The sequence below is a fragment of the Equus quagga genome, chromosome 6, assembly GCF_021613505.1.
Source record: "Equus quagga isolate Etosha38 chromosome 6, UCLA_HA_Equagga_1.0, whole genome shotgun sequence".
NCBI lineage: Eukaryota > Metazoa > Chordata > Mammalia > Perissodactyla > Equidae > Equus > Equus quagga.
In genome coordinates, this window is record NC_060272.1 from 67,614,684 (window position 1) to 67,631,148 (window position 16,465).

General features: G+C 36.0%; 1 protein-coding gene across 10 annotated transcripts in view; it reads right to left on the reverse strand.

The window, feature by feature from the left end:
• Window positions 1-16,465, reverse strand: part of NBEA (neurobeachin) — a 679,748-nt gene that overhangs the window by 45,560 nt on the left and 617,723 nt on the right. For all 10 annotated transcript variants that reach the window (XM_046664612.1, XM_046664614.1, XM_046664615.1 and 7 more), the window contains one exon: window positions 13,060-13,212. In XM_046664612.1, coding sequence (XP_046520568.1) covers window positions 13,060-13,212 — 153 coding nt within the window. The remainder of the gene's footprint in view (window positions 1-13,059; window positions 13,213-16,465) is intronic.

The window sequence follows — 16,465 nt, forward strand, 5'->3', positions numbered from 1 at the left end:
TCTATCTATCTATCTATCTATCTATCTATCTATCTATCTATCTATCTCTCTATCTATCTATCTCCCTTCCTACCTAATCTACCATCTACTTATCTAGATATGTGTGTGTCTCCTGCTCTTTGCACTCTTTTTATGTCTATTGCTATCTTCATTTATCTTAATTATCTTTAATTCTTATATATCTTAACATCTGGTAGAATTTATTCTTCCTTTTCAGAGTTAACTCTTTGTGGACCTTTATTTTTCCCTACAACTTTTACAATAAGTGTATAGATATATCAAAATAATTTTGGTTGGGATTCCAATAAATTCATAGATGAATCTGAGAAAACTGATATTAGGTTTTCCCATCCAAGGTACCAGAATGTCTGTTTATATATACAGATCATTTTCTATGTACTTTATTAGCATTAAAATTTAAAATTTTCTCCATAAAGGACATGAGTATTGTTGATTAAGTTAACTTCCAGATAGTTCATAAGTTTTGATGTAATTTTACCTTTCTAAAATTTAAATTTTACACTTGGTTATTGATGATGTAGAAAAATGCTATCGATTTCTGCAAGTTGATTTTATTTCTGGCAACTCTTATTAGATAGATGTATAACTTCTTTATTTTTTAATAGAATTGTTCTCAACTTTGAGAATTATGTAAAACAAGAGTAGTGATATGGAACATCCTTGTCTTTTTCCCCGATCATAAAGGGTTAGTCTTGACGAAATACATGTACACACACACACACACACACACACAAATGCACTAATTTTTAATACACTGTTGGGTTGTTAGACATTTTATTTAGAATTTTTGTATTTATATCCATACCTGAAATGGCCTATTTCTTTTTTCCCTTTCCTCCCTTTAACTACTTTTGGAATCAAGATCACACTAGCCTCACAAAATGAGCTGGATGGCTTTCCATGTTTCCTGGAACAACTTGCATAAGAATGAATTCCTCATCTCTTGAAAATTTGGTAGAACTCACCTGTAAAATAATATGGGCTCGGATATTTTGGGGGATGGGAAGATTTTACTACTTAAACTTCTTTAAGGCATGTAAGTCTCTATTTCTTCTAGTGCCAATTTTGACATTTTATATTTTCCTCACTAATTATCCATTTCATTTCAGTTTTAAAACTTATTAGTTCATAATTGTTTATAATAATCTTTAATTAAATTTAAATAAATCTCTATGTGTATAGTTACCCTATTCTATTATATATGTTAGAGAGGCAGCAGAGTGAATCAATAAATAATTACTTGTCCTTAAATAATTTTGCCTCAGTATTTTTTGGGGGGAGGGTTTATACAATTAAATGACCAAGAAACAATAAGGTAGTAGATTAAACAGATAAAGTCTTACAGATTGGCTATCTTGCTAGTTACTGTGCACACAAGAAAGACAATGCAGTTAGAACATTTAAAGGCTAAATTTGGTTCTAAATCAAATGCATATCTAAGAATCAAATTTTAGATATCACAAAATTAAAGCATAAAGACTTATCGAAAGCTGAAACCTGACACCGAGACTTAAATGGTAGTATTAATCTGTTACTAAATACATATTATCTGCTTATTTGTTCTTTTCAGAACTATATTTTCATGCACAAACCCATTTTGGACTTTGAAATAAGATTTTATTGCAAATACTTACAACTGAAAAATGTAAAGCAATACTTGATTACTAAGCTATTAGAGTTATAATGGTCTTAATAGCTTGCTTTACCCTCTACTTGCATATCTAAAAGCAGAAGCAATTGCTTTAAGCCTAGATAAACCAATTCCCAATCCATAACTGGACCCTGGGGATCTGGGAGGAAGGAAATAAAGAGTGAGATTTAAACCAGAGAGGATATCTCTCAGATGGATAATAGTTACCTAATTCTAATTTCCATATTGTCCCGTGGGTATTAGATGGTAGAAAATTCTTTCTCTAGAGGGTTTAGGATAAAGTGTCTCTGAAACTTACAAAAAAAGGAGACTAGGCTAGTGGAATTAACTGTGAGGAATGTTCATTTCACGTGAATTCTTTTATTTAAGAATACTGAATTTCTATCTCCTCTTCTACACTAGAGCAAGAATATTTCCAGCCCTTTCTCTCACTGCCTCAAAAATCTTTTCCTGATAATGAAAAAATTCTGATATTGAAAAATTGAAATAATTGAAAAAATATGCAAATAGAGTTGCATATATTTAAGTGGACAATCAGAAAATCTTACTGCTAGCTCTATGGAATGTAGTATCTTTGCTAGAGCTTCTCTTTATGATTAAACTGAAGTTATATCTATTACCCAGTGAAAGAGTCCATTATTTTAAATAAAAGACAACACAGTTGTTTTAAATGGTTATTTTGGGGGGCTTAAATTATTCTATTACTTGATTGATTAGTGGATGTATAATTTATAATAATATTTTCCATTCCCACTAGCGCCATCGAAGTCTTAGCTCTCAGTGCTCTCCACTATGGGATACTGCGTTAGACTTCGACCTCTTTCTCTAATCCAACCCATCCTGCATCCTTCTGGTGGAATAGGCTTCTGAAACCATCATGTGCATATTGTCATCCTCTATTTCAAATATTCCAAGGCTCCTCCTAGCATAACACATTCACTGTAAACTTTACCTGACCCTTAAGGCGTTTCAAACCTTGATCCTACCCTCCCCTACTATTTCTTCAGACCTTTTGATACATATCCCTGGCTCCATGAGCACAGAAAATTCACAGCCCCAGGCACCCACAGTGGTATGACCTTTGAGCCTTTGTTACTCCTTTCTCTTTAAGATGAAAGCATTTTATCCTCCTGCTTCTTTTTCAAGTAATATCCATCCTTCTTACTCAAGTCCAATGTTTGTTTCCTGAGTTCTCCAGCCATACACTATGAATTCTTCTATGAATTTCTATGACACTTATCATCAATAGCCTCCTGTTTAATGTAGTAAGATAATGTATGCAAATTTACTTGTGAAAATCAATTTACATATCAATTATAAAGTGCTATACAAAGGAATGGGGTTATTAGCAATTAGCACTTAATTGTTGTTTCAAACTTGCAATACTGTATCCTCAATTAGAATATAACTGCTTTGAATATAGGAACCACATCTAAAGCTTCTTTTGCATTTCCCATAGCTCTTAGCATGGGAAAAAGTGTTTAATAAATATTTATTTATTGATTAATTAAGCAATGGGAAAGTTGTATTGGTCGAAAGAGGAAGAAAAGAAATGTGAGGAAGTGAGGGTAGGGGTGGGAAAGAAGCTCATTTATTCATTCAACAAATATTGACTGACGATCTGCTATATGCCAGACACTCTTCTAGATCCTAGGATTACAGCAGTGAATAAAAGAAACCAAAATCCCTACCAGAGAGTTGACTCTGTAGTGGAGATTGACCTACAAAACCCGAAATAATTAGTAAGATAGAGGTATGTCAGAAGGTGGAAAGTGCTAAGGAAAAGAGAAAGGCAAGGAAGAAAGTTAAGGAGTATGTATGGATGGGGAAGGGACTGTAATTTAGAGAAGGTGGTCAGAGAAGGCTGCCTCGAGTTTGCGACAATTAAAGACTACAACTGTGAGGACATCTGGGGGAAGAGGATTTCAAACAGAGGGAAGAGCCATTCATTCATTCATTCATTCTTCATTCATTCACTCAGTGTGGAGCATCTATTATGTGCCAGGCAGTGTTCTAGGCCCCAGGGATACAGTGATAAACAAGAGAAAATCTCTGATCTCCAGGAGCACATCCCCCTGAAATGCAAATAAACAAGGTGAACATAGTCTATCTAATCTTTCTCCAGCTCCAAATTACTGACCCCCTACCATATGTAGGACACTAGCTGTGGAGGATATATAGATGAATACGCATTCTATGTCCTCAAAAAGACCACAATCTAGTGGAAGATAAACATGTTGACTTGGGCTTTTCCTGCTGCTTGAATTTCTGCTGAAACTCTAAGCTGACAATAGGCAATAAATCCTCCACAGCCATCCCATTCCTAGCAGAAATTACTAAAATGTAGTGGATCTATCTCCACTGCTCTTGCCATCATCACTCTGCATACCACCCCTGCCCCGCCTTTACCTGGCACTGTAAGACTAGAGAAATCTGAGGGAAAATGGTCACTCCTAGGAAGCTGCAGTGGGAGACTGTTGGCCCATCCAGAATCAACTAATTTCTTACTACCTTCACTGCTACTCCTGGTCCAAACCACCACCATCTCTCACAGCCACAGAGCCTTTGCTCCATATGTTCCCTCTGCCTGCAATGCTCTTTCCCCAAGAAAGCTACTTGGTTCACTCTCTCATGTCCTTCAGGTCTTAGTTCAGGTCTCACCTTCACGAGAAGGGGATTCTGACCACCCTCTCCTGGATTCCTGATCCCCTTACCTTGCATTACTTTTTTTCCCACAGTATGGATCACCTTCTAACAAACTAGGTAGCTTACTGATTTATTTACTGTTTATCGTCTGTCTCCCTTTGATCAAAAGTAAGGTCTGTGAGGGCAGGGATCTTTATCTGTTCAGTGGTAAACTGCAAATACAGGAAACAGCTTCTGGAGTACTCAGTAATCATCTGTTGAATGAAAGGATTCTAGTGCTTGCCAGCTTTTACTGTGACTGTATGTTTATTTGTCTGTGTTCCCAACAAGAGTGTGTGCTCCAGAAGGCCACTCACTGTGTTGCTCACGCTTGTGTTTCCAGAGCCCAGAGCAGTATGAAGTGTATAAGAGGGCTCTAATGACTGGGATAATGAAGGAATTTCTCTAGTCTAGTTTTCTTTTGAGTAGGATCTATGTCCAATTCTTCATTGTGCTTCCATAATGCCTTGCTGAGAGCTGGCTCTCAATAAAGATTTATGGAATGAATGAATCCACAGTTTCAGAGATAAGGAAGACACTGCAGCTCCAAGAGTTACAGGTCCCTTATGTGTCCAAGGTGTCCTGGCTAGTTGGCGGCAGAGCAGACACCCAAACACAAGATATCTATCCCACTGTTTTGAGTTACTGTATAAGAATTCCAAAATTCTTATGCTGTTTGCTTAAAATCCTTTTTTGAGCAAGATGTTTAATATACCCCAAATGAAAATTTTACCTACCAAAAAGAGACTTTTCTTTAAAATGTTAAAATCTCATAAGGGATGTAACATAATAAAAGCAAAACTACATTGAACTCTGCTTTCTCTGCCTCAGTGCACTGTGCTCTGCTCTGCAGACTGAGAATGTTCTGCTCATGGCCCAGCAGCACCAGGAATCTGCTGGGCAGAGCGCTGGATGAGATTATCAGTGCACATCATGAAAGGCCTTTTTCTAAAACAAATTAAACAAAAGGGCCGATTATGATTGATGAACCCAGCATTAGGGTAATGTTATCAGAGATACTTTCTATTTCTGTCCTTTGTGAGGAGGTCAGATTATAATCAGGTTAGAAACGAACACAGGGCTTTATTAATGTTTCATGAGTAAGTGGTCGTAATCAGCCTAGCTTGGTGTGGATAAATTAAACCAATTCTCGATGTATGAACTCAATGCATTTAGAATTTATCGAAATGTCTCCTAAAAGTGTCTATATCACTTTTCCAGGTTTTCTAACGAGACCAATTTTTGAATTTCACAGTTCCTCAGTGATACACAATCCCTACCACTGTATCTACAAAATATAAGCAACTCTAAGCAATCATATATATATTATTGCCCATAACTAAAAAAACAGTAATGGACTAAAAGAAATACATTATTAAAAACCAAAGAATTGTTTCATTTTTAAAAATAAGAAAAGGAAATTATGTTGTAGACATGTAAAGGCTTCTACAAGTATACCAAATATCTTTTCAATTGCTGGCATGGGATAATAAAACTGATAATTTATAATCAATGATATCATCCCTTTTTATAATATTTTTGTCTTCTTTGCCTTGAATTTCTTAATGACAGCTTGAAAGAAAAAGGAGGGAAGGCTCATGGATACAGAATACTAATCCACACAAAGAGATGAAGGCTTTTTACCACTGTGAATGTCATTTCTTTGGGATATATGACATTTTCATTTTATACTTTAGGCTCATTACAAAGAACTCCTTCAAATAACTGAAGATAATCCCAGTCCAAATTATAAATATACTGGAGCACATTTTCTCTAAACCTATTTCATAAGAACTAAATCCTATATGAGCTACCCAGCCAGCATAAAGTTAGAAACTTTTAATGCTACAAAACAATATAAAAATTGGAGGTTGTATTCATGGACTTCATGGAAAATTTAGACACTTCTATATTTTCTATTACTACTCAGGCTTTGTATATTAGAGAAATATTCATCCAATAAATATTCCTTCAGGGAAAAAAGGAGCTATGCAGATAATTGATTAAATTTTCTAGCTTTAACACAGATGCCTGACATTATCGCTCATGATAGCACTATGATCATTTCCTATCAGTATAATGGGAAAACTGACCAGAAGTTGGAGTGAAGGAAACTATGAACATGGTGCTGTGAAGGAAAACTTCAAGCTGAAGAAAAGCAGTACAGGAGACACTGAGAGGAGAGCAGCTGTAGATGCACATAGCTATGTTTATAGGGTATCTTTTGATGCTTAAGACTGTTCCCAGAGGCAGCAGTTTCTGTCTGTCCTTTAGTTCTAATTCTGATGCAACCAAGAAGGGCGGCCATGGATGTAGAATCTTGTTGATACACATGGCAGCTTTCCCTTTCTATTCTATGGAGTTCCCAGGGAAAGAAGAAACACTTATCAAGCCACCCAGTGTGAGCTAGCTAAGGCACTGCCTAATATGACCCGTTTAACCTGGCACTGCACCCTGGCGTGGCAGAGAACCAAGACTGGGGCTGTTTGATTGTCCTAGATATGCAGAATTTTGTCTAAAGTCTTCCAGTCTATGGAGAAAAGGTTTAGCTCACAAGTCTCATCAGATTCATTAATGCCCAGAAGACAACAGGAATTTGGCTTAGAATAGAGAAAACCTCAGTGCCTTGCTTCCTTCATTTCTTCACGAACACAAGTTGGAACTTATTACTTATAATAAAAGTATACTATGTTTTATGACATTTTCAGAAATGCACATGTATCTGTCAAATTTTAGTCAATTATAAAACTTCATCCTTTTGAATATGTGAGAGTAAATCTTTGAGGGACAGTTACTTCACCATATTCTATGCAATCCTTACAGTTCCTGGCACATTGGACACACCTGATTGATGGATATGCATTTACAGGGATACTAAATAGTGAGATTTATTTCAAAAGAGCACTGTCTTTCGCCTTAGTTAAAATTTGCTGGCAATGCTGCAGCTGTTAGAAAGACAAGATACAAGAGGTAAGAGGCATATCAACAGAAGTCAGTTCTTGAACTGGTGATGTTAGTATCAGGAATAAATGACTTCCCATCTTTTATTTATGTGCAATAGAAGTTCTCAGAGCAATTATAAATAAAAAAATAATTTATTACTCAAAATTTGCATTCATGTATTTTATTCTCTTAAAGTAACGGGGAAAATCTATTTCAGAGCTTAAATTGTCTTTACAGAATTATAATCATTTCTCAGCCTATATCTTTCAATGAATAATCTGCTAATTCTCTTAAAACCTGAATAATATGAAACTACTTGGTGAGAATCAGGTACTCCTAAGGAAAAGGTTTTAAAAAAAATCTTATGAATAATGAGATAGGCCAGAGGGCTGCTGATTAAAACTGAATTATAAATCTGAGTCAAAATTTGGTGCTTGGAGGTCATCCATACATAGATACGGATAGTTTGCAAATAACAAACAGATAATATTCCAAAGATCTTTTATAGTTTGTTGTTTGGAACATATATTGAGTAGAAACAGTATTATTTTATTGGTTCTTAAGTTGACCAATAAAGCCATATTTCATTCAAAATATAAGTGAAGTTTTAAAGACTATATGTGGGTGTGGGGGACATTTTATTCAGAATTCCAACCTGTGATGTGAGGCCTGGTAAGTAAGAAAAGGCACCTACATTAAGCCCTTGGGTAAGCCACTTTGCCTTTCTGGTTCTCAGTCGCCTTATTCAAATAAAGGTTTGCTCCAGGCCTAAAGTCCTGTGTGTGACTCTAAAGTTTAGAATGTAAACTAATACCATTCTCTCCAATTGTAGAGTTGAAGACTAGCCTTCCTCTCACACCTGCTGGGCAGTGGGAACTGGAACTTAGCTCTAAGGCAAAGTTTTTTTTTTGGTGAGGAAGACTGGCCCTGAGCTAACATCTGTTGCCAATCTTGCTCTTTTTGCTTGAGGAAGATTGTCCTGGAGCTAACATCTGTGGCAGTCTTCCTCTGTTTTGCATGTGGGATGCTGCCGCAGCATGGCTTGATGTGTGGTGCGTAGGTCTGTGCCCAGGATCAGAACTCGCAAACTCTGGGCTGCCAAAGTGGAGCATGTGAACTTAACCACTATGCCACCAGGCCGGCCCCCTCTCAGCAGAAGTTTTATGGGCTGGGAAAGGGAGCCTTACAGGATGAGAGCTTGGGGATAAAAGAGGTAGAAATAAGATCACAGAAGGTCAGGTCTGAATAGCTCCTGAGGCTGGAACATGCTGCTGGTTTGCCGTCAATTCCCACTCATCTCTTTCTTTTCCTCTGCTGACCCCAAGGTACTGGCTTTTGGTTAGAAGACATGTTTCCTTACCTTCTCCTTTTCCTTCTTTCTTTCCACAGCTCCTCAAGCCACCACTTACTCTGTCCTGGAGACTGTGGACAAGAACACTGCCACCTTGATAAACTGGTCATACTTGGCAAGGTAATTTACCTCACTGGGTTTCGGGAAAATTCTTATCTCAGAAGCTCTTTTGAGGATTACAAGAATAACGCACCTGAAGCTCTAGCAGAATATCCGACAAAGAATACGACTCAATAAATTGGATAGGCTATAGGCACTATCACTGTCATTATTTTATCTCGGTGAAGCTTCACCTTGGGACGACGCAGCACCATCACTGGGGTGTGGGGGAAGGTGACTAAGATTAGAGTTTCCATCTTGATTTGCAGCTGTTGTTAGCAGTAAGTCTTGGGATGAGGAAAGTAGAGAAAAAAAATGTAAGCAACTCCACCAGGGAAGTAAGAAGAGTGTCCTAGGCCAGTCATATAGCAGTGTGTATGTAAGGAGAAGTATAAAATGGGGCCTGTCTATAGTAACAGTCCACTCACTAAGGGCACAATCTTGTCACTTCATGTTTCAGTATACAACTCCCAAATCTGCAATCGATTAGACAATGGCCAATAAAACCTGAGGTGGAAGATAAAGTCACTCTCTACCCAAGCTACAAAGTTCACATTTCCTTTAGGGGCTCAGTTAGCACTTGACTGACTCTCTTGCTCTCTCTCTTTTCTTTAATGAATCTATGTAAAAAGCAGCCAATTTTTTTTCAATTTCTCTAAAGAAAATTTCTTTGACTGACTTATTTATCATAAGGCCTTGATAAATTTGTTTATCTGGTTTTGTAGAATAGGGAGTTAACAAGCAACAAATTCTAATCAGTATGGCTATTAAAGGGAAGAGTGGTGATAGCTGACAATCTAAAGAAGAAAACAGAAAAATAATAGATATAGAATTATATCACTTCATAGAATAATAACGGGCACTCATGATAATAAAGAGCAGTTATTTCATCTTTTGTATAAGAGGGTCAGGAACCAAGGAGTAATAAATTTTAGAAAAATAACCATAACAATGTTTCATACAAGTGTGCATTTGGCTATAAAAATCTAGAAATTTCGTTTATCTGGAAAGTTGATATAGTTGGATTGTATTACCACCCATCACACTTGATGAATGAAGCATTATGATTTTTCTGCAGATTTAGTCAGGAATATATGGTGTGCTTGTTCAGTTTATATCAGTATTAATTACCTGATAGTTTCTTATCCATAATAATTACCTTTCCAACATTCAAAAAATTCTGCGTATGATGCTGCCTTAGGGATTTGTCTTTAGAAGTATGACTGTCTTTTCTTTATCAATTAGGCATATCCTTAATAAAATTACAAAGTCTGGGGGCATGTACCCTTCTGTCATTAATGAGGAACACAAAGGTTGTATTTACAATGAATCACTGGTTAATGTTTTATTAAAATATATCTAAAAATGTTTTAGCATCCAGTAAGCACATGAAGAGATGCTCAATATCATTAGTCATTAGGGAAATGCACATTAAAACTATAACAAGATATTACTACACATCCCATACACTAGAACGGCTACAATGAGAAAAAAAACAGGCAATAACAAGTATTGGTGAAGACATGGAGGAACTGGAACCATCACACATTGCCAAAAAAGAGTGTAAGATGGTACAGTCACTTGGCAAAAACAATCAGTTTCTTAAACAATTAAACATAAATTTACTATATCACTCAAAAAATTTTACTTGTAGGTATATATCCCAAAGCAATGAAAATGTATGTGCACAGAGAGACTTATATGTGAATGTTCATAGCAGCATTAGTCATAATAGCCAAAGTGGAAACAACCCAAATGTTCATCCAATGATGAATGTATAAACAAAATGTGGTATATCCATACAGTGAAATACCATTATGGAAAAACAGAAACAAAATACTAATATATGCTACAACATGGATGAACCTCAAAAACTATGCTAAGTGAAAGAAGTCAAGCACAAAAGAACACATACTGTATGGTTCTATTTATACAAAATGTCCAGAAAAGGCAAAGCTATGGAGATAGAAAGTAGATTAATGATTGCCAGTGGCTGGAGTTGGGCACAGGGAGTGACTGCAAATGGGCATGGGATCTTTCTGGGGTGATGGAAATGTTCTCAAACTAGATTGTGGTGATGGTCACACAACTCTGCAAATTTAGTAAAAAATCATTAAATTCTACACTGAAAAGAAAGGAATTTTATGATAATAATGATTTTTTTACACATTCATAAAGTTTCCCCATTTTACAGATGAGAAATATGAGGGCCAGAGATGTTCCATAATTTACCCAGGGCAACGAAGCTAGTAAATGGCAGACCCAGATTCAAGAGCAGGAAATTTTTAAACTCCAAGTTATTCTCTTTCCAATATACAAACTGGCACTTAGTAATTATTACCACCTACATGAAATCTTCTGTTCAATCAGTTGAGTTTGACAGCGTGAGCAAAAGAAACTCTAGTCCAATAATTTTTGGCTACTTGCTTGCCAAATTAAGGATTCATTTATTATGACTAGTTTGAACCTAACTCGATGACATGCTGAAATCATTGAGATCACTATCCCCACATGATTCATTCATTCAGCAAATATTTACTGACCAACCACTCTATGCCACGTACAGTTCTGGGCTCTAGAAATATAAAATGGAATGACGTGACTGAGAGACACGGATATGGAGTGGGTCTCTAGGGTTGAATTTGTAGATCTGGTGTCCTTACACTGATATTGTAGCCAGTGTTCAAGTATGTAGGATAGTGTGGTAATAGACTAACAATTCTAAAAATAAGTAGAGATTTTTTAGAAGTTTAGAAGCATTATTGAACTATAAATCCTTCACATTAAAAATATAAATTGAAGAAATATTGTTGAAGAAATAATCTGTTGTTCAAGGAAATAGTACGAAAGATCTCCATATATTTGAAAGAGCCAATTTACGGATTGAGAAGTGAGAGAAATCACATATAAAATACATGTAACACATTATATTCCCCCAAAGGGGAAGACTAGATTGCAGATTGTCTATAGTGCTTTCAAACATAGGTCTATTACATCAGCAACAGCTTTCTAAAATAAAGCATATTAAAATAAAATATTTCTTAGAGACAGGAAATATAGCTCCAAAACAGCAGAAAGCATGTGACTGACAGTGAAGTTAAAAAAAAAAAAAGACACAAAATCAGGGGGTTGAGGGAGAAACCACAGACTGCATGATCCTGTTGTTGTGAAATGTCCAGAAAAGGCAAATCTATAGAGAAAGAAAGTATACTCATGGCTGCCTTGGGCTGACTGTGGGAAACAGGGAGAATGGGGGAGATGCGAAAGGGTATTGGGTCTCTTTATGGGGGGATAAAAGATGTTCATAATTGATGCTGGTGATGGTTGCACAGGTCTGTGAATAGACTAAAACCCACCGAATTTTTTTAACTTTAAATGGTATGTGAATTATATTTGTGTGATATATATGACTTATATAACTCTTACCAAAAAAAGGGACTAAGGGATACGTGAACTCTACTGCAAAATGTGGACCTTATTTGGATTCTGATTCAAATAAATAAGCTATAAAAACAAAACAAAACATATTCGTGAGACAGTTGGAAAAAAATGGGAGTGAGTGTAACAGAGTTAAAAAAATATATTTTGGCGAATAGGCTTTATTGACATAGTTTCTCAATGGACCAAGAACAAGAGTACACTCGAGAGGTTGTTTGGTACAGTGGTTCATTCATGTCCATATACTATAACTAGTTTGAGATTAAAATCTCCTTAAATATGGATAAAAACACATGAAAATCTATAAAAATTCCCACATGCAAACATTCTTTTTACACATTTTTTATTTGCACAGAGACATCTGTCATATAGATTTAAAAAGTAATGACATTTTTCATTGAAGAATGATTACTAGATGGGCGTTCTCTTAAAGTCAAGTATGTGACATTTTAAGGTATGGTTCACAGCTTTGCAAATATGTTCTAAATGTAAATTATTTTGTTTTAAATATTTTATGAGTGAAGAAAGAGTGCAGATTTAGTCAGTAGACAAAAATAAGGAATGAGCATTCATTTCGAGCATTTATATAATAGGTTATGTTAGTCAACAGGCGCTCATCTGATCGTTTTCTCCTAAGGGAGTAAATGCAGCTGAATTACCATTCCTTTATTAGTCCTCATGAAAGGAAATTCCACTCTACAATAAAGAATGCTGTCAAAAGACAACAGTTAAAATACTTTCTTTTTTTTTCCTTAAATTTTTGACCTTATAACTGTTAAATGACAATTTGTTAATAGTTAGAAACAAAAGAAAACTACAGAATATTTTTACTTCCTGGTGACTGCTCAAGGAAAAACAAAATCTCTCTTACCATCCTGTTGATCCGCACAAAGTCTTCAGGTTTTTTTGCCCAAGGCGGGAGATCAACATCATTTACCACCACTTCATCTTCTCTGACTCCAAGATGATATCCATTACTGTTGACAAACATCTCTGGTAGGTAATAGAACTCTGGAATTAGTTCCTGCCAGGAATAAAAATGTAGCATATTAAACCACTTTAAAAATCAGTTGAATAAAACTATTAATTTATAACAACTATAAACTAAATTACACAACTTCTTTATTTAAATCCAATATTTTATTACTTAATTCTATTCTTCACTTAATTTTATTTAGATAAGTGTCTAGGAAGAGAAGACAGACACTTTTCTTGAACAGCTTGTTCGACAATTTATACTTATAAGATTTTCAATCTTATCTTACCACAAGTTAGTTAAGAGAAATGGGTTATAGTACCAACAGTAGTTCACAACTGCATTAGTAAACAAATGCGTAAAGCCATATCTATGTCTATGCTGTTCAACAAACTTTTCTGAATATTATTAACGAAATATCCAAATTAAAAAACACGTTATTGCAAATAGTGGCTAAAAATCATATAGTATCTTCTCCTTTACTTTTTGACTACACTGGCAATTATAATACCTGATTTTTATAAAGAGATTCATAGTTCCATTTTGTAATTTCGCAAAATACATTATTTTTATACTTACCACTAAACACAATGAAGAGATGATATGCAAAATGATAATAAGTTTTAAATATTTAATGAACACCATCTGAATAGTAAGTTCGTAAAAAACTGGATGCAAAGACAACTTGTGTTACGTGTATGTAAGCACGGTATTAACAACTGGGTTCAAGGGAAACCTGTGCTTGATGCACAATGTCTAATATGTGGTTTATATTACTTTAGCATAAATCTGATATAGAAATAAACTGATTTTATGACCCTAACAGTTTTTACTTGTTGTCCTTTTTTTTCCCTAAAGCAACTGGAGAAAACGAAAACAAAAAACCACTGTAGTTTTTATGTATACCATCTACACCATGAAAGAATACCAATCTTTTCAAATATCAAGATGCAGGTTAAATTAACTTTACCTTGTGAAATGCATTAAGGACATTTATTTGTGTAACATGATCAACACTGATGGCATAGTACCTGAAATTCAAATCTCACTGTGGTCTTCTCTAGGAATACATAGAAAAACTTAAAAAAATCACCAGACACTGAAGTCTTCAAATAAATTGGATTCTTCAGGGCATGAAAAGCATACATGAAAGCTTTTTCTTTATGTGCTCTCCCACTAAAATCAACATTTATCTGTTACAGCATAAGTGGTGTTTATCTTAGTAATGCTCTGTGAGAATTTGATCATTATCCATTCTGATGATGATAAATGTGAACTATAAGAAAAATATAACTTTTATTTTCTCCAGCATTATGGGAGCATGAACAGATTCATATAAATGAATTTTCTGAATAAATGGAGCTGAGCTTTTTAAGAATCAGAGTTTTTCTTCTATTTAAATCATTCAAATGGAAATTTTTCTAAAATACATTACATAATTCCCTGATATTTATTTATTTGCATAGTAAAGTTTAAGTACCAGGCACTGTAATGGGTACTAAGAAAACTAAAAATGAACAAGACATAGCCTTATATTCAAGAAATTCAGGGTCTGGTCTATGGGGCAGATGTATAAACAGATGGTTATAATACACTATGACAATAACAGCTGTGAAAGATGTATAAACAAAGTGTGAGGGAGCACAGAGGACAGAGCAGGAAACTCTGGGCAACTCAGAAAAAGACTTCACCAGAGATGGGACATTAGGGTTGACCATGGCTAAGATAAAGAGAGAGGAAAGGGGCAGGGGACCATCAGGGTGTGCTATCAAGGAGTGGGAAGAACTGAGTACGGGTGGAGAATATAATATATTAGGGAGATGAGATGGTGGGAGGTATATGGAACCAGATAATGAAGGAAGTTTTATGCCAAGCTAGGCTGTCTGGATTTTGTCTTATTGGTAACAATTTTACAGAAGAGCTATTCATATAATCAAATTTGTTTTAAAGCAAGACATTGGGTGACAAAATAAAGGACAGATTGGAGAAGGGAGAGAATAGGGATACATGTATGTGCAGGGAGAAGGGGAACCAGCAGCAGGAAGGAGAACACGAGGGAAGTGGGAGGGCAACTGCTAGCCGTGGCGAGGAAGGGGACATATTGTGGGACCTTATCAGGGAGGGGTAATCTACAAAAGAGGTGAGGATGAGTAAGTAAAGTTGTGGACCTGGGCATGCGTAAAAGATAGGGCATTAGATGGCTCACACTGAGAGGCAAATACATATTAACAATAAACTGCGTAAACCATGTAAGACATCAAGGCCACAACGAATTGTGGGCAAGGAGTACAGTGAAATTCATATAAATTAACTTAAATTTTCAGTGACTTGAATGTGAATAGGGAAATGAGAAGAGGCGGAAGGAAAAACTAATGGGTAAATAAACATCCTTGTTTGCAAATAATGATACAACTTAGTTAGTAGGTAAGACGGGGCTAACAGGTGCTTCAGCAATATTCTATCAGCAAAGATTATAATGAGCTCCGTCTCTGGGCTGGGTAAGCATGACACTGTACGTCATATTGCACTGAAGAAGGAATCTGCCAGAGGCGTGTGGTCACTGATCAGAAGGCAGAAGGAAAGTATCACTGCTATTCTTAGACATTGGTACTCAAGCAGAAATGCATAATTGTTACAGACTGAATGTTTCTGAGCCCCTAAAATTCAAATATTGAAACCAGATCTCCTAATGTGATGGTGAGGTCTTTTCAAGGTAATTAGGATTAGATGAGGTCATGAGGATGGAGCCCTCCTGGATGGGGTTGGTGTCCTTGTAAGAGTCAGCTTGCTTCCTCTCTCTGCCACGTGAGGACACAGCAGGAATACAGCCCTCCAGGAATAGGAAGCAGGCTCTCACCAGACACAGAACCCGACTCTGTAGGCACCTTGATTTCGGACTTCCAGCCTCCAGAACTTCGAGAAATAAACCTCTGTTGTTTATATCCTGCCCAGCTTATGGTAAAATATCGCAGCCCAAGCTGATCAAGACATTATTAACTTATTATTTCAATGCATTAAGATAAAACACACAATTTTCTTTTCATCTTGCTCTCACTGTTTTGGAAAACATCGGAAATTATTAAAAGATATAAAGAAGATAAAGAACATTGGTATTTACACATTACCCGTTTTATATACGTCGCTGAATAGCAATAGCATCCGAACGGTCCAAGAGGGGGAAAGGAACGTGAGCTCCTGCAGTTGCTCTGTGTGGAGGGTGATTTATATGTGATAGGCTCACATAAGTCAGGGATTTCCCTTACCGCCTTTCATCAGTTATTTGTGTTCATGTCCTATCTCT